Below are 22,431 nucleotides of genomic sequence, written 5' to 3' on the forward strand. Positions count from 1 at the left end.
TTTTTGACCTTCCCACTCCCCTGCTCCCCTTGGTTTATCCCTTCTGACTTTCTCAGTAGGGTTAGATAGAGTTTTTTATCCCAATGGATAATAAAGCTACTCTTCCCTCTCCAGGTTGATTACACTGAGAGTAAGGTTTGATTATTACCTCTTAATGCTCTCTTCCTCTCCTTCTTATAATAGTATTTGTCCCCTCTCCCTCCCATGCCCTCTTTGTGTGTAGTAGAATATTCTATTTTCTTATTCACTCAAGTTTCTCTTGGTGTTCCCTGCTATTTACCCCCTCTTTCCCACCCCCCACGCCATCTTAGATTATTTAGTGTTCCACCCTCACCCTGTGAATTATTCTTCTGATTACTATAATAGTGAATAGAGTTCACTACAGAGAATTATACATAACATTTCTCTACATAGGAATACAGATAATTAGATCTCACTGAGGCCCTTAAAAAGGCAAATTTAAAAATTATAAGTTTTCTTTCTTTTCCCTCTGTATCTTATTTACCTTTTCAGGTTTCTCTTGATTTTTGTGGTTCGATGTCAAACTTTCCATTTAGCCCTGGTCTTTTCTGTGCAAATACCTGGAATTCTTCAATTTTGTTGAATGCCCATACTTTCCCCTGGAAGTACATAGTCAATTTTGATGGGCAGTTGATCCGTGGTTGCAGGCCCAGTTCTCTTGCCTTTCTGAATATCGTGTTCCAAGCCTTACGGTCTTTTAGCGTGGAGGCTGCCAGATCCTGTGCGATCCTGATTGGTGCTCCTTGATATTTGAATTGTCTCTTTCTGGCTTCTTGTAAGGTTTTTTCTTTTGCTTGAAAGCTTTTGAATTTGGCAATCATATTTCTAACCGATTTCTTCTCTGGGTCGAATGTAGTGGGTGTTCTATGAATCCTTTCGATGTCTATATTGCCCTCTTGTAGTAGGACTTCAGGGCAATTTTGCTGAATAATTTCTTTTAGTATGGAGTCCAGGTTTCTATTAATTTCTGGTTTTTCTGGAAGACCAATTATTCTCAAATTGTCTCTTCTAGACCGGTTTTCTTGGTCTGTCACTCTCTCATTGAGATATTTCATGTTTCCTTCTATTTTTTCAGTCTTTTCACTTTGTTTTATTTGTTCTTGTTGTCTTTAGAGATCATTAGCTTCTAATTGCTCAATTCTAGCCTTTAGGGATTGATTTTCGGCTATAATCTTTCGGTTTTTGGCCATGATATTCTGGTTTTCGGCCATAATCTTCTGGTATTCCTTTTTAATCTGGCCATTTCTGGTGTTCAATTGCAAGATTTTACCTTTTAAACAGTTATTTTCTTGCCAGATCTCTTCCATTTTCCTCAAAATCTCAGTTTTGAACTCTTCCATAGCTTGTGAGGAGTTTTCCTTATTTGAGGAGGGTCCGGATGCTTGTTTGTTCTCCTCCTCTGTTTGCTCGGTTGTCTGGATTTTCTCTGTGTAAAAGTTGTCGAGTGTTAAAGGCTTCTTTTTCTTCTTGTTATTCTTTCTCTTCTGAGTTTCCTGAGGCTGGGTAGCCATCATTAGCCCAGCAGCTTCTCAGGTTTATCCTCGCGCTCAGTGTCTGTCCGCGGTCTATTGGCTCCTGAGGTCTGAGTTCTGGTTTTTTCCAAGGTCAAGCCCCCTGCTGGACCCCCTTGCTTGATCCTCTGCAGGAGTTTCCTTTACAAGTCTCAGGGCGCTGCTTCCACAGTCGTATACCCGTCTGCACTGGTTCCCCACTCAGGTTTTCAGAGCTTTAGTTCCTGGCTGTGTCTGCCTCCACCCACTCCTCCACCCGTGCCTGTGCGCTCTGCTCCCGCGCTCAGATTTCGCTTGCGTTCTTTGGCTTATTGGGGTCCTAGATCTTGCTGCTCTCAGGAACAGGCCCCGGAGCTGCCAATGACTCGATGGGTGCCCCAAACTTGCTCTATTTCTTTTTAGCTGGCTTCAGAGCTATAGATTTTGTGTGTGGAGAGGGTGGGGGTGGGGTGGTTGCTCAGCCCATGATTTAGTGAGAGCCCTTTATAGCCTGGAAATGTCTCGATTCCACGTACCTTCCACGCTGTGCCCTGTTGTGGGGTTCCTCCGTTCGTCTGGACTTGTTTTTATGTCCCCTTGAGGAGTTTTGTGTGTTTCGGTCAGGAGAGGTTAAGAGCTGCTTCTTACTCTGCCGCCATCTTAACCCGGAACCCTGGCATGCTTTTTTAATCTGCAGGTAAGACTTCAAAAGTTCCTTCTTTGTCTGATGATAGTATTTTTGATTATCAGCCCCTCGAAGTTATTGTGGAATCTTGCTTTGCTGATAATAACTTAGGCTTTCATGGTTGAACAGCATGTGATAGAGTTCGGAAAATGACAGCATGAAAAACCTGACAAATGTTAGAGGGGATGTGGAAAAATATGGGACACTAATAAGTTGTTGAAATGTGAAATGATTTAACCATTTTAGAGATCCATCTAGAATTATGCTCAAAGAGTTATAAAACTGTCTATTCTCTGACCTAGCAATATCATTATTATGTCTACATCCCAAGTTAATAAGAGAAAAAGGAAGAAAACGTACATGTTCTAAAATACTTGTAGCAAATCTTTTTGTTGTGATGAAGAACTGGAAATTGAGGGGATGCCCACTATTTGAGGAATGACTAAAAAAGTGGGATACAGTATGATTATGATGGAATATTACTATGCTTTAAGATGCAACAAGCAGGCTGATTTTAGAAAAATATGGAAAGATCTGCATGAAATAATGAAGAGTAAAAGAAGCAGAACCCAAGAAGACATTATATACAGTAACAGAAATGTTGTAAGAAGAGTAACAGTAAATGCCTACCTTCAGAGAGAGAACTGATAAATATATGTCTATATCTAAATCAGTGATTCTCAAAGTGGGCGCCACCACCCACTGGTGGGTGCTGCAGTGATCCAGGGAGGTGGTGATGGTCACAGGTGCATCTTTCCTATTAATTGCTATTCAAATTAAAAAAAATTAATTTTCAGGGGCCTGCTAAGTAATATTTTTTTCTGGAAAGGGGGCGGTAGGCCAAAAAAGTTTGGGAACCACTGAACTAAATCAATCAATCTATCTATAGTGCTTAAAAGATATGGGTGTAATTCTATTATTTTGGGAAAATCTCAAAAGAAGAATGGAAAGGTGACAAAGAGGGATGTATTGGGAAAAAGAAGAAGGGGAAGAATGGAGAAAATTATCTTATATAAATGGAGTGTGTCAAAGGGAGTTTATGAGATGGAGCAGAAAGTCGCAGTCGGGAACACTCTGATTTAATCTGGTTCATGGAAGGAAGAATATACATTCACATAGAGTGTGAGGTAAAGGAATTTATCTTATATAATGTAGGGAAGGTATATGATGTAAGGGAGACAGTGGTTAGAAGCAAAGACTCTTGAGGAAGGGCCAGAGTGAAAAAGAGAAGGATAAACGTAAGAAAATAGGGGAGGGGAAAATATAGTAATTAGTCATTAGTAATCATAACTGCAAATGTGAATAGGATGTTCCCATCCATGAAAAGAACAAAATAGCAATATGGATTGGAGACTAGAATTGAATAATATATTGTTTACAAGAAACAATATGTCTGTAAGAAAAATATACCCAGAGTTAAAATAAAGGGCTGGAGCAGAATCTATTATATTATTCTTCAATTGAAATAAAAAAGGGAAGAGTAGCAATAATGACCTCAGACAAAACAAAAGTAAAAATAAACCTAGTTAAAGCAGATAATCAAGGATACTATATTTTGCTAAAAGGTACCACAAGCAATGAATTAATAATAATACTGAACATACATGTACCAAATGACACAGAGACTACATTTTTGAAGGAAAAGTTAAATGAGCTATAGAAGAAAATAACAGTAAGACCATAATAGTGGGAGACCTCAATTTACTTCTTTAAGATCTAGATAAATCTATGATGAACTAAACAAAAAATTAAGAAGATGAATAGAATTTTAGAAAAGTCTGATATAAGACCACTAGAGAATATTAAATAGGAATAGAAAGGAGTCCATTTATTTCTCAACTTTGCAAGGTGCCTTCACAAAAAGTAAACATATTTTAGGCCATAAAAACCTCAGTGGCAAATGTAGAAAAGCATCATTTTTCTGACCATAATATAATAAAGTTATATTAAATAAAGGCTCTTAAAGTATAGATTAAAATTTAATTTGAAAAAAAAAATTCTAGAGTGGGTCAAAGAATAAATCATAGAAACAATCAATAATTTCATTAAAGATAGTGACAACCATGAGCTAACATTAAAATTTGTGGGATGTAGCCAAAGAAGTACTGAGGGGAAAATATACATACATAATATGCATATGAATGTCTATATCAAAAAAGGGGGAAAGATTAATGAATTAAGCATGCAAACACCAAAACCTAGAAGAACAATTAATTAAAAACTTTCAATTAATAATAGAACTCCTAAAAATCAAAGGAGATATTAATAAAACTGAAAGTTAAAAAAAAACAATAAAAGGAGAAGCTTTTTTTACCAAAAAAATAATGAACTATTGATTAATAAAAAAAAAGTCAAATCACTAGAATCAAAACTAAAAATGGAGAATGTACAACCAATGAAAATGAAATTAAAACAATTATTAGGAGCAAGTTCCCCCAACAATATACCAATAAAACTGATATTCTAAATTGAAATGGATAATTACTAAAACATAAGCTGCCCTAATTAACAGAAGGGTAAATGCAATACTTAACAAACTTATCAAAAAAAGAAATTGAACAAGCCATAAATGAACTTTCCTCAAGAAAAATAAAGCAAACCCAGGGCCAAATGGCTTTATAAGAAAATTCTTTAAAACATTTAAAAAACAATGAATTGTAATACTAAATAAACTGTTTGAAAAAAATAGGTAAAGAAAGAGCTCTACCAAGTTTCTTCTATCATACAAATATAATTTTGATATTTAAACCAGGGAGAAAAAAAGTGAAAGAAAATTATATGAACACTTCCCTTAATGAATATTGATGGAAACATTTTAAATAAATATCAGCAAGGAGACTAAAGCAATATATCATGAAGATTATATTCCACGTTGGATTTATATCAACAATGCAGGGGTGGTTTGAAGGTATCACTGACCATTTCAATAATAAAAACAACAAAAACCATATGATTATTTCAATAGATATAGAAAAAACTTTTGACAAAAAAAGACAGATTTACCCTCCGAGGAGAAAGCGAACAGCTTCTGGCTGTCTCTGTGCAGGGGAACAGAGAAGTATGCAGAGCTCAGGTCCAGAACAGTAAACCAAGCAGCTTCAGGTGGAATGGCTGCAATGATTTGCGATGGACTTGGTACCACGGCATAGGTCTTTTGCACATGGTCGTTTATTGCTCTGAGATCTTGAACTAAACACCATTGAGTCTTCCCATCAGGAGATAATTTTGCTTTCTTTATCGGCATGATTGGTGTATTGTATTGTGAAAATCCATATTTTAATATACCCTGCTCTAATAAACTTTCTATGATGGGTTTCACTCCTTCTATTGCTTCTTGACTAAGTCTGAACTGAGGAATTCTTGGAGGTAAGCCTTCTTTCACCTCTATCTTTACTGGTTCCGCTGACAATATCCTGACCACCTCATTTGAATTTTTAGCCCACACATAATCTGGAATATCATCTGGAACCTCATAGATGTTATCAGTTGATTGGTATGATGGTTCCTCACTACATGTATCTAAAAATAAAATTGGATGGTGTTTCAGAGATCTTTTGGGTATGTGTAAATAAATTTGTCCATCCAGTTGACATTGGATGGTTGCAGCCAATTTGCATAAAAGATCTCTTCCCACAAGGTTTGAAGGACATGATGGCATCAATAGGAAGGTGTGTTCAAGAGTCAGAGGTCCAAATTTTAACATTTTAACTTTTAGCTTTGGGACTTGTTGTGCTACCCCAGAAGCTCCTCTTACTCTTAAACTGCCTTGAAATTGACATCCTTCAGGTGGTTCTCATAGTACGGAACAAGTTGCCCCCGTGTCCAGTAATCCCTCATAGTGTACCCCCCCACCCCCCCACCCGATTTCTAGAGTAACTAAGGGTTCTCCACTGTCATTGGATTTCACTGGCACTAAGGGTAGTAAAGAATCCTCAGTATTTTGTGTACACTTGTCATTGATTCTGTGTTGCGTATGGTCTTTTGTCTCTAAACCCAAACTTCCTATAGCACCATTAGGCAAGTTCAGTTTAGAATTAGGATTACAGCAAGCTGGCTTAAAGAGCATACTCTCATTGAGAGCTTGCAAGTCATTGTCACTATTGCAGATTCCATGTTGGCTTTCATTAAGGGCTTGAGAAATGGATGTTTGATTTATCTTCCACTCTGCTCTTTAAAGAACTGTCAAGCCTCAAATCAGCAATCTCTCCTTCAGTAGTCTCCGGGATTGTATGATAGTTAGATTGTGATTCCTTCAACACTTCAGGTTCAACTACTGATTCAAAAGCTGACTGATGTTCCCTATTTTGCCCTACTGTTTTTGTGACTGACATTAGATGATTTTTGTTATCAATCACAGCAACAGTCTTGATGTTATGTTTAGCCACACTGATTGTAGAAGACGACAACTGTTCCCCATCTCTTCCCCAAAGTTTAGGATGAAATTCTGTAGCTAAGGAGTTGTGAAAGGTAGATTTTGATTTTCCTACACAGCTGCTATCCTCATTTAAATCAGTGGGTCGTTTCTTTAAAATCAAGTTCTTGCCAACATTTAGACTTTCTTGCTCTTTAACCTCTAACTGTGACACTGTGTCTAAAGCAATTGCATGGGAAAGAACTGTTGCATCTAATTCCCCCGAGGTTACTGAAAGTGTTCCTTTCTGGAAACTTTGTAAATCCTCGTCATATTGTTCCTTATCCAAGCTGTACTTTTGCCTTATACTTGGAATAAAGAGAGGAATTTTAGTTTTTGATGATTCTAAACCCGTTTGCAAATCTTCTTGATGTGATTCTTTGCAATGGTTTGATTCATGCTTCTCATCCAATGTGTGTGATATGGAATGAGAAAGATGATCCATTATATAATCATCCTCCTTAATGCCAAAGATTTCTTTGCGCACTTGCATTATTTCTTCCCATTGCTCATCTACCACAGACCTATGTGTATCCTCTGTGTAGATTACTTTAGATACTTTTTCTATTTTGCCCAGATTTCTCATTTTGCCTTCCTCATTTCTCTTAGACTCTGCCACACCCAAATTACACCGATAGATTTTAAATTAGAAATCTCAATTCATGATTTTTTCAGTTTCGTTCCCATTTGTATATATCTCTCCATATCATCTAATGAATGAATTTGTTAAAATTTGACAAATTTTCAACACACATTCCTAGGAAATATAATAATAAATGGAGCTCTTCTTAAATTGATAAGTAGTCTATATCTAAAACCAAAAAGATTATCTGTAAAGGGGATAACTTTAAAAAAACCTTAAAAAGCCTTCCCAATAAGATCAGAAATGAAGCAAGGATGTCCATTATTACATTATTTAATATAGTACTAGAAATACTAACTAAAGCAATAAGACAAGAAAAAGAAATTAAAGGAATAAAAATAAACTATGTTATCAAAAAAGAAGGTAAATAAGCTGAGTAGAGTAGGTATGAGGAAGGATAAAAGGGAATAAGGGATTATAAGGTGATTGGAGGAGGAAATGAAGGTATGGGAAGGTATATAGGAGATAAGGGAAATGGGGTATGTAGGAGAGGGCAGCTCAAACAGGTTTATTCCCAGAGGCTTGAGATAGAGAATCCAGGGAGGAAACTAGGGCCAGGAAGAAACATTTAGGCTTGACTGGAGGGTTTCTCTTGTTAGTTTCAAAGTCTCCTGAAGGAGGGGTCGAGAGGGCCCCTCCCTGCCAGTCAAACTGATGGCTAGAGGAAGTCTTGAAGGTGGGTACTTCCTGTCAAGATGGATGCCCCAGTTGTCTCAAGAAATAAAGGAAAATGATTCTTTCCTTTTGTCCCTTGTCTTAATTTTGGACACAATGACTCACCACAGAGTTTGAATAGGTAACAAGGGGATTTATTAATACCAGGGTCAGTCAGAAGGGGAGGGGGTTCAGGATTTTCTAACTGCTGCTAGGGAAAGGGGTGTGGGTGGGGGATGGGTCACGGAGAGGTTTAGACAGAGAGAGAGCCCGGCTCTCCCAGTCAGGGAGATTTGACTGCCTTTTAAATAAAGTCTTTATCAAACCTAGGGATACTTATTTGAGGATACTCCAATTATCTAAAGAAACTAAAACCCACTATGTTCAATCACCAAGCCCTCCCTTCCAACCAGAACCCAAAGGAAAATCAGGGAAGGGGAGGGACGGAGATGGGAGATCAGGGAGAGGTCCAGAGAAATGAGATAGGTCCAAATTTCCCAAAACAAAATAAGCACAGGCCAAAGCCGAAGCAATTAGGTCAAAGTCAAAAGGCCAAAGCAAAAGCCTCCAGCCACAGCGAAAGCCAGAAGGCAAAAGCTCCGTCAGTTGGAACTTCCCCTCTATCGCTTTAAGTTCTAACTGACTTTCTGAACATTCTAAGATGTTTAACTGATGTTTAAATTGCAGAAGCAAAAAGATTCTGTTAGCCACCTTGCATTACAACTATCACTTTCTAAAAATGACACAAACTTTTAGGACCTAGAGAATCAACTAAAAAAACTAGCTGAAACAATTAATTTTAGCAAAGTTATAGAATTTAACAAACCCACAGACATCTATAGCATTTCCCCATGTTATAAAGAAAAAAAAACTGGAAGAAATTCCATTTAAAATAACTAGAAGACAAGATAAACTATTGGGAGTACCTGCCTGTAAAGACATGCATAGGAACTACATAAACATAACTATAAAACATTCTCCATACGAATAAAGGGAAAATCCAGATAATTGAAGAAATATTAATTGATCATGAGTAGACTGAGCCAATATAATAAAAATGACTATACTACCTAACAGTTTTCTTCTTCAGTGCCATGCCATTCAAACTACCAAAGAATTCCTTTAAAAAGCTGAGAAAATAACAAAATATATCTAGAAAAACAAAAGGTCAAAAATATCAAGGAAATCAATGAAAAATATCATGAGGGGAAAAGGCCTAACAGTACCAGAACCCAAACTATACCATAAAGCAGTAATCATCAAAACAATTTAGAAGTAGATAAGAAATAGTGATTGATTAATAGAACATTTTAGGAAAATGATGCATAGAGGCAAATGAGCACAATAAACTAGTATCTGAGGAGCCCAAAGGTCCCAACCATTGCGGCAATAACTCAATATACAATAAAAAACTTCTGGGAAAACTGTAGGCTCTTGCAAACAAGGCAAAGACCAAATCATACTGTTTACCAAGATTAAAAATGTAGACATGATTTAGGCATAAAAGGCTAGTATTCTGCTCTAAGAAATGATGAAAGAGATGGTTTTGGAAAAATGTGGGAGGGAAGACTCATATGAACTGATGCAAGGTGAAATAAGCAGAACCAAGAGATCTTTGCTCACAGGTAAAGATAATATGCTGAAAAACTTATTAGCAACACTAATCAGTACACTGATCCATAACAATTCTAAAGTATTCATGATAAAAAATGCTATCAATAGATAAGGGAACTGATGGATTTAGAATGCAGATTGAAGCATTTTTCTTTTTTTCTCTTCTTTAGAAGCTTGAGACACTGCTAATGCAGAGTGGGGGGAGTGAAAGAGAAAACATTTAGAATTGAAAATAAAATAAAACTAAACAAAAAGAAAGCTCCCTTCTTATTAGTTATGCAAATGCTAGCTCTATTCTGCTGGATAGAAAGGAACTTTATAGGTATTAATTATTTCAGAGAATACCATTCAACAGATAGAACAGACTGGTTTCAGCAGATGAAAACTGAGGAATTTATACAAGTCAGGCCCTCCATGACTCCCAAGGAAGTGACCAACCATCTTGGAAAAGGATATAAAGGGGATGGTTTGGGGAGGAGGAGTTAATTTGGGGCTATAAGTGTGTCATTTAAAAATTACTCTAAGCCCTGGGAGACTACATCTCTCAGGGTTCCCTGCTACAACTTCCCCCGACACCTCCCATACTTCCTTTGTGGGAGATGTCGGAGAAAGGATAAGAGAGAGGGTTTTGGCCCCTTTTCTCTTGATCCCAGAGGCTGACTGACTCTCTCTACCCTGGACCCTGCAGAGTCTTTTTTCCCTTCTATCTACCTCCTAGTTTTCCCTAGACCTTCCCTTTTCTAATTTAAATAAAATCTAATTATTCTAAACCCTAAGTTGCTGGGGCTGGGGACCACTACCTTCCTTTCCCTTCCTCTCTCCTTTCTCCCATCCATCCTTCCTCCCTTCACCCTCACATTTATTTGGCAACCTAGATGGGACCTGAACCTACCTGCCCCCCTGCTTCAATCTGCCTTACTGTCTACCCGTAAGTAAAAAGTTTTCCCTCCCAAAACCCAGCCCAGTGGCGGATCCCTTCCCCTCCTAAGCCCCTATCAAGCTCCTCTATCTCATCAGGGGTCCCATATCTAAACCCCTCTCACCCAGCCTAGGACCTTAACCCTAACCCAGCAGGGGTCGGGAAAAACCCCGGTTCCTTTATCCTCTTCAACCACCCAACACTCAAGGTGGGTTCCTTCCCCTACTCTTCCCCTGCTGACCTACTCTTCCTGTGCCAAGCACCTCTGCCTTGGCAGGGGTTCCGAATCCCTTGCCTAAGCCCTAAATCCCTCACCCAACCCAGGAACCTAGTCAGCTTACGGAAACCCTGGTCCACTAGAAAAAACCCAGGCAGAGGCAAAAGATCCAGCAGGGGTCTGCTTGCGGGGCCCAGCGGGGGTCCTAAAAAATAAAAAACCAAAACTGCAGTCCCTGCCTACCCCTAACCTACCTATTCTGAATTTTAAAAAGTTAAAATTAAAAATAAAAATAAAAAAGAAGCAAAGAAAGTAGGGACCTACCTTAAGAGTGGGACCCCTAACTGTAGAACATTCATTTCTTTTAATGCCTGGATCCCCTATAAATTTGCTGGGAAAAGATCTTTTGTGCAAGCTTAGAGCTACAATAACCTGCCCTCCAGATGGCTCTTTGTCATTGGAAATACCCAAGGAATCTTTAACTTTTCAACCTGTACTTCTCTCAGAGAGCCAGGAGGTGAATGAACCTCCCACCTTGGGAATACCTACTGACACCCCTGAGTTTCTTTGGGCCACATCTTCTGATGTGGGCCTACTTAGATCGGCAATTCCTGTTCAAGTTAAGACAAAAGGAGGTCCAGCTCCCTCCATTCCTCAATACCCTCTATCAAAAGAAGCAACTGAGGGAATTACCCAAGTGATAAATTCATTAATTGAACAAGGGATAATAATTCCATGTAAATCAGAATATAATACACCTATTTTACCTGTTAAAAAGCCAAAAATAGGCCTAGATGGAAAAGCCCAACATCAATTTATCGAAGACCTAAGAGCTGTAAATAATCATGTCATAAAAAGACATCCTGTGGTTTCAAACCCAAACACAATAATTTCTTCTATTCCCAGCACAGTTATACACTTTACTGTCATAGACTTGTGCTCTGCTTTTTTTTTCTATACCTGTGCATGAGGATTACAGGCATATCTTTGCTTTCACCTAGAAAGGTTACCAGAAGACCTGGACTCGATTGCCTCAAGGGTTCGTGGACAGCCCTACATTATTTACACAATTCTTAAATGCGGATACAGATGCAATCAAATTCAAACACAGCCTTTTAATCCAATATTCCACCTGGAATAACTACAATTGCCTTCAAAATATGTACAGCTTGCCCTACATGTCAGGCCTTCAAACAACATACTTTTTGTGGCAAAGCCTTTGGTGAACGTCCTCTTGCTTACACACCATTTGAACATTTACAAATTGATTTTATCTCTATGCCAAAAGCTGGACAGTTTAAATTTTGCCTGGTCATAGTTGATCAGCTTACCAGGTGGCCTGAAACCTTTTCTACTGCTCGGGCCACAGAGGCTTTTGTTGCCAAAGTCCTCCTAAAAGAAATTATTCCTCGTTTTGGACTGCCAGCACGTATTGATTCAGATAGAGGAACCCATTTTACGGATTCGGTCTTATCACAAATTTACTCATTTGGAGGGATAACTCCTAAATTTCATAGACCTTATCATCCCCAGAGCTCCGGCCAAGTTGAATGGATGAATAAAGAACTTTTTTGTGCATGGAGACTCATCTAAAATGGCCCAAAATTCTCCCTCCGGCCCTATTTTATCTCAGAAGCCGAACCAGAGGTGCTTTATACATCTCACCATTTGAGATGCTATTCAGACATCCGCCTATTCAGGCTCAACCATTTATCCCTGCCTATACTTCATTGTTAGGGGAGGGATACAACAATTGCCACATACATCAAACAATTACAAACTAAATTGCGAGAACTCCATGATTCTGGAGCTGCTGTTCAGGCTCCATAGGCTTCTCGCTTCATGATCTAAACCCAAGTGATAGCATGTACATAAAGACTTCAAACATAACTTGGTCAACTGAACCTGCTTATTTATGATGGACTATTTCAGGTCCTATTTACTACACCAACGGCTATTAAAATTGGGGAGAAGGACCCATGGATTCATTGTAGCCATGTAAAATGAGTACCTTCTGCTGATATTGAATAATTGACTGTACCTGTACCATCCTGTAATTGACTATTGATTGTATTTGTAACTTGCTACATCTGTACTTTGTATTTTTTTCATTTTGTTATTGTTCTTGTTTCACTGTATTTGATCAATTACCTTGCAGGAAACCTGTGTTGTATCGACTTGATTTGCATTTTGATTTTTGTGAAATTTTTGCATTTTCTTAAATGTATTATTGCTTTCATACATCCACTGTTTTACCTCAATTTGCACTTACACTGTGAATCATGGCTAAGCTAAGAGGAAATGCATCTAAATTCTTAGGTAAGAACCTTTATATTCTTCTACCCCTCCTTAAGTGACATGAATTGCAAAATATATATATATTTTTCTCATTGTCACTAATTATAGTATATATATATATACATATATATATATATGTGTGTGTGTGTGTATTTTGAATTTTTAGCATATTTTTTATAATTGCATGTGCAATTTGATTTTTCCTAAGCACATGTCATCTATCTAAATTGAAAGTTTTTGATTACTAGATTAGTGTAGGTTTAGTATATCCGTTAGTTCTAACTTTAACTGCCTACCCAAAAGCCTTAGACTACTGAAACTGCCATTGGTATTTAACCAATATGGGACTTTGCACATATGTCTGATTCGAAGAAATGGGATCAATAAAGGAGCACAGATTTCATCTATGCAGTGCCAAAGCAGCACAGATACCTACACAGTGCCAAAGCAGCACGTACTTAACCTGCATGCCAAATGAGCACACAGGTCAAATAGAGAAACTAATCTTGCTGAGAATTGCTGAGACTTATGCCAATAAAAAGGACTTGAACCTAGTATGAGCATTGAGGTTGTGATGCTTAACATAGGTTAAGATATAGGACTCCTTGAAACACACTCCTTGTGAAAATTTATATCAAGTACCTAACAACTGCCTGTTCTAGCTCCATATTCTAACACTGAGAAGAAACGTTGAAAGGAGAAAAGAAGAATTGACAAAATATCAGACCAATAAATAAAACTCTAGTCCTTTTTTCTAAATTTCTTACTATGGTGGTGGTTGACTATGGTCCTGGCTGCTAAGTGGGTAAGTATATGATGTCAGACATGGATTACTTTAATTGGACAATATATTCAAAGACCTAGTGTGATGTTTTTTCTTATTTAGAATTTTTTCATATAAAATTTGGGGTTGGATGTTTAGAATTTTCATCCAATAGTTATTTGACTTTTTTGTGCTAATTTTTCTGATGAATTTGATTGGCAGTGATTCATATGTCTCCTGACTCAGGGGGGAATGTTTTTATTTCATATGGAGGTTTAAGTTATTTTAGGAAAAGAGATTTACTACCTCCTGGAATCCAAATGGAGATGCCCGTGGAGACCACATGGAGAATGTATGCTGATCCAGGAGCTTAAGAGAGCAACCAGATGTGCAAAAATTTCTAACTTTGGGGGGGTTTTAAATTCATTTGTCTTGCTAAGATTCATTTGTTTCGTTAAATTCATCTGTTTTATTTAAATGCATTTGTTTTATGTATATGTTTTGTTGTGAAAAAAGGGGACTGCCCCTTGAAATTTTTTGTAAAAGAAGCACCAAGTATTTTATTTCCTTATATTGTAAAAATATTTACCATTTCCCCCTTGTATTGATGTATATACCCTTTATTTTATTATAATTGTAAATTTATTTATGTTTGTTATGATCCATTGGGGAGACTGGTTTTCCAAAGGATCACGGGGTGCGGGGGGGAGGGAAATTTGCCATTTAAAAATTACTCTAAGCCCTGCTACAACTTCCCCTGATACCTCCCACTTCTTTTGTGGGAGGTGTTGGAGAAAGGATAAGAGAGAGGGTTTGGGCACCTTTTCTCTCTCGAGCCTAGAGGCTGGTTGCCTCTCTGTACCCTGGACCCTGCAGAGCCTTTTTTCCCCTTCTATCTACCTCCTAGTTTTCCCTAGACTTTTCCTTTTCTAATTTAAATAAAACCTAATTATTCTAAACCCTAAGTTAGTCTCTGATCTTTTATTTGAGCCCTGAAGGGCTCTGGTCAATTTCCCCCTGCTGGGGCTGGAGACTGCTACCTTCCTTTCCCTTCCTCTACCTTCCTCTCTCCTTTCTCCCATCTATCTTTCCTCCCACCTTCCAATAGCTTCCTCCCTTCACCCTCACATAAGTCAGTAACTTAAGAAACAAATAAGGTACACTTCTCACCAACATTTTGTAGATGTTTTTGGCATGCTCCCAGGGAGAGGCATGAGAATGATCCAGTTAAAGAAAGGGATCTGGCAAAACAAAAGGTCTTGGGAAAAATTCCAGGAATGAAGAATATTTATTCTACTAGGAATGAGGAAAGTGCACAGGATCTGAATAAGAAACTGAGTTTAGAAACTTAAGTTTGTGAAAAAACTAGGGATACATGTAATCTAATGACTAGAAATGTCAGGGTTAGAGATAAAAGTCTTCTGAAAAACAAATGGTTATAATCCTGTAAAGTAATGATTTTCCTAACCTTGGAGGACCTAAATTAGTCTTTTTAGGTTATTAGGGCAATGTGATCCATTAATACTTTAGAATACAGAATACTGTTTTTGAAACTAATCTTCAGAGAGCTACTTATATCCCAGAATAATTTTATTCATTATATTTAGTAACTTATTATACATTTATTTTCATTGGTGGTCAACTAATAGTATCTGTTTGTTTAGGCCTGTAATTTCAAAAGTTTACAGAATCTGCCAGAGAGGAAATCTCCCTTTATTTAATACAATATTAATCATTAAACTGTTCTTTACATAAAACATTTTTAAAAATTATCCAAAAGCTATAAAATGGCAAATGTTCTGCAATTTATAGTTTTAGAAAGATGCATAGAATTAGTTGTAGAGTATGCATACATGACCTTAGATTCTGGAAAACCTGCTATCAAGATCCACCTGTGACACATTCTGAATTAATGATTCTCTGAGGCATTTAACTTTTTTGTCCCCAAGTTACTCCTCTACAGTCCCTCCCTCTACAGAAGCAAAAAGGAAGAAAGGCTACATAAATCTCATCAAGCCAAACTATCCTGTTGAATAGATTAGAAATCTAAATGTTTTCAATATTAAAATATTCAATGAAAAGCTTTTCAAAATGCATAGTAGACCTAATCTCTTTTAAAGTATAATAAATTATATATCAGTTATATAGTACATTTAAAAAATATTGAATGGATTCTGAATCTTAGTAATACTCTCTTGCCAGACCAAGCCAAACTTTTAAAAGAATAATTAAAAAAAATTTTACCTTCTGTCTTAGAACTGATATTAAGTATCCATTCCAAGGCAGAAAAATGGGAAAGGCTAGGAAATGGGGGTTAAGTGACTTCTTTAGGGTCACACAGCTAGGAAGTTTCTGAGGCCAGATTTGAACTTGGGGACTCCTATTTCCAGGTCTAACTCTTATTTCCTAAGCCACCAACCCAAACTTTTAAAAAAACCTGGTCATAAAAAAAAATTAAGAAAATATTTGGGGCAACTACCACAATCATATCTTGTCCATGCACAGGGTTTCAAAAAAATTTACCTCTCTCGAAGCAGGTCTATAACCATGCCCAGATGGTAAATTTTTGTCTTCTTCACAGCCTTTGGCTCCTGGGCTAAAGTGTAACTCAACGTGAAAACGCTCTTCTGAGGACAGATCCTGAGAAAGGTGAGAAAATGTTCTCTCTCAAAATGAAGGATTTAGGGTTATTTATTTTTGAAAAAATACAAAATGAAAAAACCAAACTAAGTTACCTTGTTTGGATCCTCATAGAGCATGATAACAATCTGAGTCATGTAATTGAGTTCGCTGACAACATTTAGGTAATCCATAGCTCGCCTCCACTGATCATCTTTTGATTCCTAAATAAAAGTTACATGTCAAACATTTCTAGTTTATTACATTACAGGCTTTAATTGGCCATTTTGCTTTTCAGTATTCTTTCCTTAATTCTAGGAGACACAATGGAGAGATCATGAATCTTCACTATAAAAGCCCATCACTTTCCATATAACTCACTGTAATGCTACAAACAATAGGTTATATATAGTCTCATTTATTTATGCTTATGTAAAATATGAACAGCATCACACCTTACTGGCCAGAACATTGGACTTGAAATTTGGAAAGCCTGGGTTTTATCCTGCCTCTGACTTTTACTAGAAATATGACCTTGGACCCTTCTCTAGGATTTATCTACATCATAAACTAGTTTGAGTTGTAATCTGAGAGTACTGTTAGCTATTAAAAATGACATTTTCTGCATATTCATGTGCATAAAATATACATGTAACATTAAATATGTTTTTTTATTTATATACAACACTTAAAAAATGATCCAATAGCTATAAAACAGTTGTCACCACAATTAGTAACCCTGTGTATTAGGATGATATACCCAAAGTAAATGATCTTAAAAGAAAGTAATGCACCTATGATTATGCAAGATCTAAAGGCAAGGATGGTCCCAATGTGATCATGAAAATCCCATAGCATCTAATAAAGTACTATATATCCCAAATACAATAAATGCTAAGCTTTTTTGGGGTGTGGGCCTAAAATTCATAGTGTAGAAATTTCTCCCACAAAGGCAGATCAACTCATTTGCCATTTATAATCTTATAGTCACTTAGGGCAATGAGAGATTAATAACTTGTTTGGTGATCAGGTGCTTAACTAATCTTTTTCTAGAGATAAGGCATGAATCTAGAACTTTCCAATTCCAATAATACCTTAGAATTTTGTATACTTGGGATACCCTGGAATTTTTAAGCTAGGTGAAAACATCCAATTTACAAATGGGAAAGCTAAAGCAAAGTGATGTAGCTAAGGTTACATTGCTGTCAGTGCTAGGACTGGACTATGGACCACTTACAGCCCAGCGCTCATTCCATCTTTTATTTGTAAAGGGAACTCTCAAATGAGAAACTCCCTCTACCCTTCTTCAGGATAATACTTCTTCTATAACTTAAGAATCTTCTAGTTGGCTAGAGCACTTGAGAAGATAAGTAACTTCCCAGGGTCAAACAGCCAATACATATCAGAAAAAGGGCTTGAACCCAAGTCTTAATGTATTCCAGGTCAGCTCTCTAACCATTATGACACGATGACTCTCAATTACATACATGTACATATTTGTGCCCATACAAATATAAAAGCATAGGAAATATGTAACATAATGTACACATATGTATCTCTAAAAAGTTGTTTGAAAATAATTTCAGTAAATTAAATCATATTTTGCTATAAACTAACCTTGTAGCTTGAAAGAACTTTTGTTTTCTTAGTTAGAAGTTTTGTATACTTTGTGTTGTGTTTTCAAGAAAATCTAATATGGGATTATAGATTTGGAACTGGAGGGATCTGGAAAGTTATTAGGTTTAATTCTTTTATTTTACCAATGGAGAAACTATAGCTCAAAGAGGTTAAAATAGCTCCTCCAAGATCCCAATGGGAGCAAATGTAGAGCTGGGATTTAAAAATCCATGCTTATAAAGACAGGGGAATCAGAATTGTTTATTTTCTAAAAAGATACATTAGTTTCTTCCTTAAGTTCTGACATTTTATTTCCCTGGAAAATGTTTTTAGGTCATTGGTAGATCATAAAGTGGAAGAAATAGGACAGTGACCCAACAAATAGAAAGATGTTCCAATGGGTCAGTTCATGAGATATATGCTTCATTGTTACTCTACTCTGGAACTTAATGGACAATGTCCCTGGGTTCTGTGTACCTTCAGGAGTAATGTATATGCATAGGAAGGAGAACATGGAAACTGCATTAGTCCTAGGGAAACTGTGAAATTAGTATGGCTTGAAGGTAAAAGGTAAAAGGAAGAAAGTATGAATTAAAGTGATTTTAATTGCAAAATCTCCTTTTATTCTAGATTCCTAAAATTCAATGTTGGTGGATTTTTTCTTAGAGGATATTAAATACATAGATATACATGTATAAGTATAAAGACATAAGAATGACAATGAATAGTCAATGGATATCACATTTTTAAAGAAATTTTAAGAGATATCTCTCCTTCGTAGAATAATTAATAGTAGAAAACTGCTTCAGGATCCCAAGGATTGGATTTTGGATTATTGACAATTTATAAGGATTTCAGTTAGCTTTAAATCTCACAATAGAATTATGAATGCAATTACTGTTGTTCTTAATTGCCAGTGCCTGGTCTGTAAATAGGTGCTTAATAAATGCTGACTGTTTTGTATTGGAAATGAGGAAATCGATAATCCAAGAGGCAAGGTCACCCTCCTATTCAATAAATTTCAGTGATTCCCTTTCACTTTCAGGATCAAATATACAACCTTCTGTTTGGCATTTAAGATTTTTAATAATCAAGAATATGCCTTCCTTTCTAGCCTTCTTATACTTTAGACTTTCCTGAGTTCCCCTCTCCACCTATCTAGCTACAATATTCTTTCTTGTTGTTCCTGGCCCAAGGCACTTCATCCCTGGAATTCTGGCTTCTTTCAACTAACAGCCAAAAGTCCATTTTCTACAGGAAGTCTTTCCTGATCCCCCTTAACTCTAATACTTATTTACAGATTAAACCCAATTTACCTTATATTGATATATATAGTATGCACATAGTTATTTACTTATTGTCTTCCCCATTATATTAAGGATCAAGGCGGTCACACTATCAAGGGTTAAGAGATTTGAAACTTGAACCAATGTCTTATACTTCAAAAATCCAGTGCTCTTTCCCATATGCCATGTCTTAGCATAAAATAAAAAGGTGGGTTTTAATAGTAAAAGAAAAAAATTGCATTAAGAACATAGGAAAATCTTAGCTAAGAAAAATGTGTATTTGGCAACTAAAAAAGAAAAAGAAAATTAACTGGCATCATCAAGTTCTGGGCATTACTTCTTCTATAAAACAGATGGAACATACTAGTAATTAAACTTACATCACATAAGGCACCATAACGAAGGATAGATAGTAAAGAATGTACATGACTTTCACTGGTGAAATATAATCTAGTACGGACATGACGCTCAGGGGACATGACACCTCTGGAATACCTAAAGTTAGAAACAAAGAATGTTTTAAAAACATAACAAATTCATAACTTATTTTATAAAAAGGAAGCATGGTTTTATGATAAATCTGATTATACATAATATTATATATATTATACGTATAACAGGTATACATTTTATATAAATTTAAATAAAATATATATTATATATCTAAAAATAAAAAGGGGCAGGTAGGTGGTTCAATGGGTAGAGAGCCAAGGTCTGGAGACAGGAAGTCCTGGGTTCAAATGTCGTCTCAGGTGTGCCCTAGCTATGTGGCTCTGGACAAGTTACTTCACCCAAACTGCCTAGCCCTTACCATTCTTCTGCTTTGAAACTGAAACCTATTATCAATTCTAAGACAGAAAGTAAGGGTTTTAAAAAATACAAATAAAATATATATAAAAGGTACCTTATCGGGAATCATACTAAACACAAAGTCTTATGAATTGTCATATCATATATTTTTGTAGTATAAATCTTTGTCCAAGAGAGCAAGAATTAAATGAAAATTAACCAGAAATGGAATAGAAAGCTTTTTTGAAAGTATATATATTTCTAAGATTTCGTACAAAAGAGCTAAGTAGAGTTATCATCAGTTAAAGTTTACCAGATCTTATGGGGAAAACCAGGGGAGTTAACTTAAATATTAAATGTGGGTCTAGAAGGGTGTGTAGGAGACAGGAAAGACAAAAGATGGGGACTTAACAAGGTAGGGAGACTGGGTTTAACTGGTAGGGAAAATGTCTGTTAAAAGAAGTGGCAGTTAGGCTTACCTGTCACCCTGCACCATCTAGACAAGGGGCCTATGGAAACTATCAAGCAAATGACAAGAGTTTGTAACAAATTTAATTAAGGGAACTTTGGAAAAGGATGGGAATAGGGGTTTCTACACTTCCAGACTATGGGCAAACCATAGGGTCAGGGGAGGAACTAAAGCAAGACAGGGCCCAAGGAATAGCAGGCCTGAAGTGGGTATCCTCACAGCAGAGTCCTGACATACTCCAGTGATGTTGTAGCTCTTCCAGGACCACTAGCTGAACTCTTTCAGGTGGGAGCTAACCCAGCCCAAGTTAACCAGCAACTCAGGTTGGGATTAATAGTCTCTATCAAAAATCTCCCACAAGTAGATGAGTCTTCCTTCTGGATATCAAGAAATTTGGGTGCAAACTCCACTTCCTCTGAGGTCTCCCAGGGTCAGATACAACTTGTCCCAACCACCATGGAGTCTGTTTCAGAGAGAGAGAGAAAGCCACACTTCCTGCTTCCCCATTCCATTTGGAATTCTCAAGCCCTTCCTGCTAGGTCTCCTAAATAATAACTAAGTAATCCGCCTCACAACACAGACAATTGCTAGGGCTCAAGGAAAAAAAAAAAGATGCCATGAAATAAAGTGACCTGACCCCAAAGGAAAAGCCCAGAAACATTTTTTTTTAAACCCTTACCTTCTGTCTGGCAGAAGAATGGTAAGAGGTAGGCAATGGAGGTTAAGTGATTTGCCCAGAGTCAAACAGCTGGGAAGTGTCTGAGACTAGATTTGAACCCAGGACCTCCCATCTCTAGGCCTGGCTCTCAATCCACTGAACCACCTAGCTGCACCCCCAGAAACATTTTTTATGGGAGGCTAGGTACCATTTAGCTGGCACCTGATTATTCTCAACCAGTGGACTGTAATCTCCTTGAGAGTAGGGGCTATTTTTCCTTTCTTTGTACCTCTAGTGCTTACCACAGGGCTTGGCACAATGCAGGCCACTCAATAAATGCTTGGTGACTCAATTTAAAATGGCTTTGTTCTATCATCTCACTAAAGCTCTCCTACAGAATTGAGCCAAAAGAATTTCAGTTGATTACTACCTGTAATGCTTGACAAACTGGATCTCCTTAATCCTTCAATATACTAAGTAATAGTTTTAGAAGCTTAATTAGATTTATTGAATTTTTGGATATTACCTATATATACATATATAAGTGCACAAACATGATATCTAATTTAAAGATGTTTCTTACAGAGGATGGAGCTTATTTACAGTGTCATCATCTTGTGTTCTCTGAAGATCTGATCGAATTTTCTTAACCAAAGGAGTGCAATAGCCTTTGGCAATCTCTAGTTTTTCAATTTTAGATATGCCATACTCCTAAAGAGAAAGAAAATACAACAATATTAGAAATATGACATTTCAAATATTACCAAGAAAGACATTCATCACAGGAAGATTTCATTGTTAATGTATAAGCATGAGAATATTCCTAATTTGAAATTATGTACCTATAAATATTTTCTAAGTTATTTAATATTTCTATTTGCCAGACTACAAATAATATTCATGCGTGGACATTAGTTGACATGAAGTAATATTAAAAACAACATGTAATTTGGCAGTACCTTTTTTACTGATCTGTTATGAGAATTAGGAGAAATAAAATGGTGAGTCAGTGGTGAATTGACCATGTAGCTTCACTTAAATGTACAGTTTTTGTTTCATTTCACATTGCTTTTTCCACAACTATAGTTTCCTAAATTTAAATGCAAATTGAAATATTGTTTCTTTAAACAAAGATAAGTAAGCAAGCAAGATAAATGTTTACATTAACACCTTGATGCCTCCAAGTCTGTGAATGATCTCAAAACTTTAAGGATATTTTTTTTTTCCCCAGGGACCCTCTTAATAAAATAGAATTCTACAATTTATTTATCCAAATTC

General features: G+C 36.7%; 1 protein-coding gene across 1 annotated transcript in view; it reads right to left on the reverse strand.

Moving 5' to 3' along the window:
- The window catches only part of PPIP5K2 (diphosphoinositol pentakisphosphate kinase 2), a 124,555-nt gene that overhangs the window by 50,811 nt on the left and 51,313 nt on the right, over window positions 1–22,431 (reverse strand). Inside the window, exons 19-22 of the mRNA XM_044662568.1 lie at window positions 21,737–21,864; window positions 19,618–19,732; window positions 16,451–16,558; window positions 16,239–16,355 (exon numbers count right to left, since the gene is read on the reverse strand). Of these exons, the coding sequence (XP_044518503.1) occupies window positions 16,239–16,355; window positions 16,451–16,558; window positions 19,618–19,732; window positions 21,737–21,864 (468 nt within the window). The remainder of the gene's footprint in view (window positions 1–16,238; window positions 16,356–16,450; window positions 16,559–19,617; window positions 19,733–21,736; window positions 21,865–22,431) is intronic.

This window comes from Gracilinanus agilis, chromosome 1 (assembly GCF_016433145.1).
Source record: "Gracilinanus agilis isolate LMUSP501 chromosome 1, AgileGrace, whole genome shotgun sequence".
NCBI classification, from domain to species: domain Eukaryota; kingdom Metazoa; phylum Chordata; class Mammalia; order Didelphimorphia; family Didelphidae; genus Gracilinanus; species Gracilinanus agilis.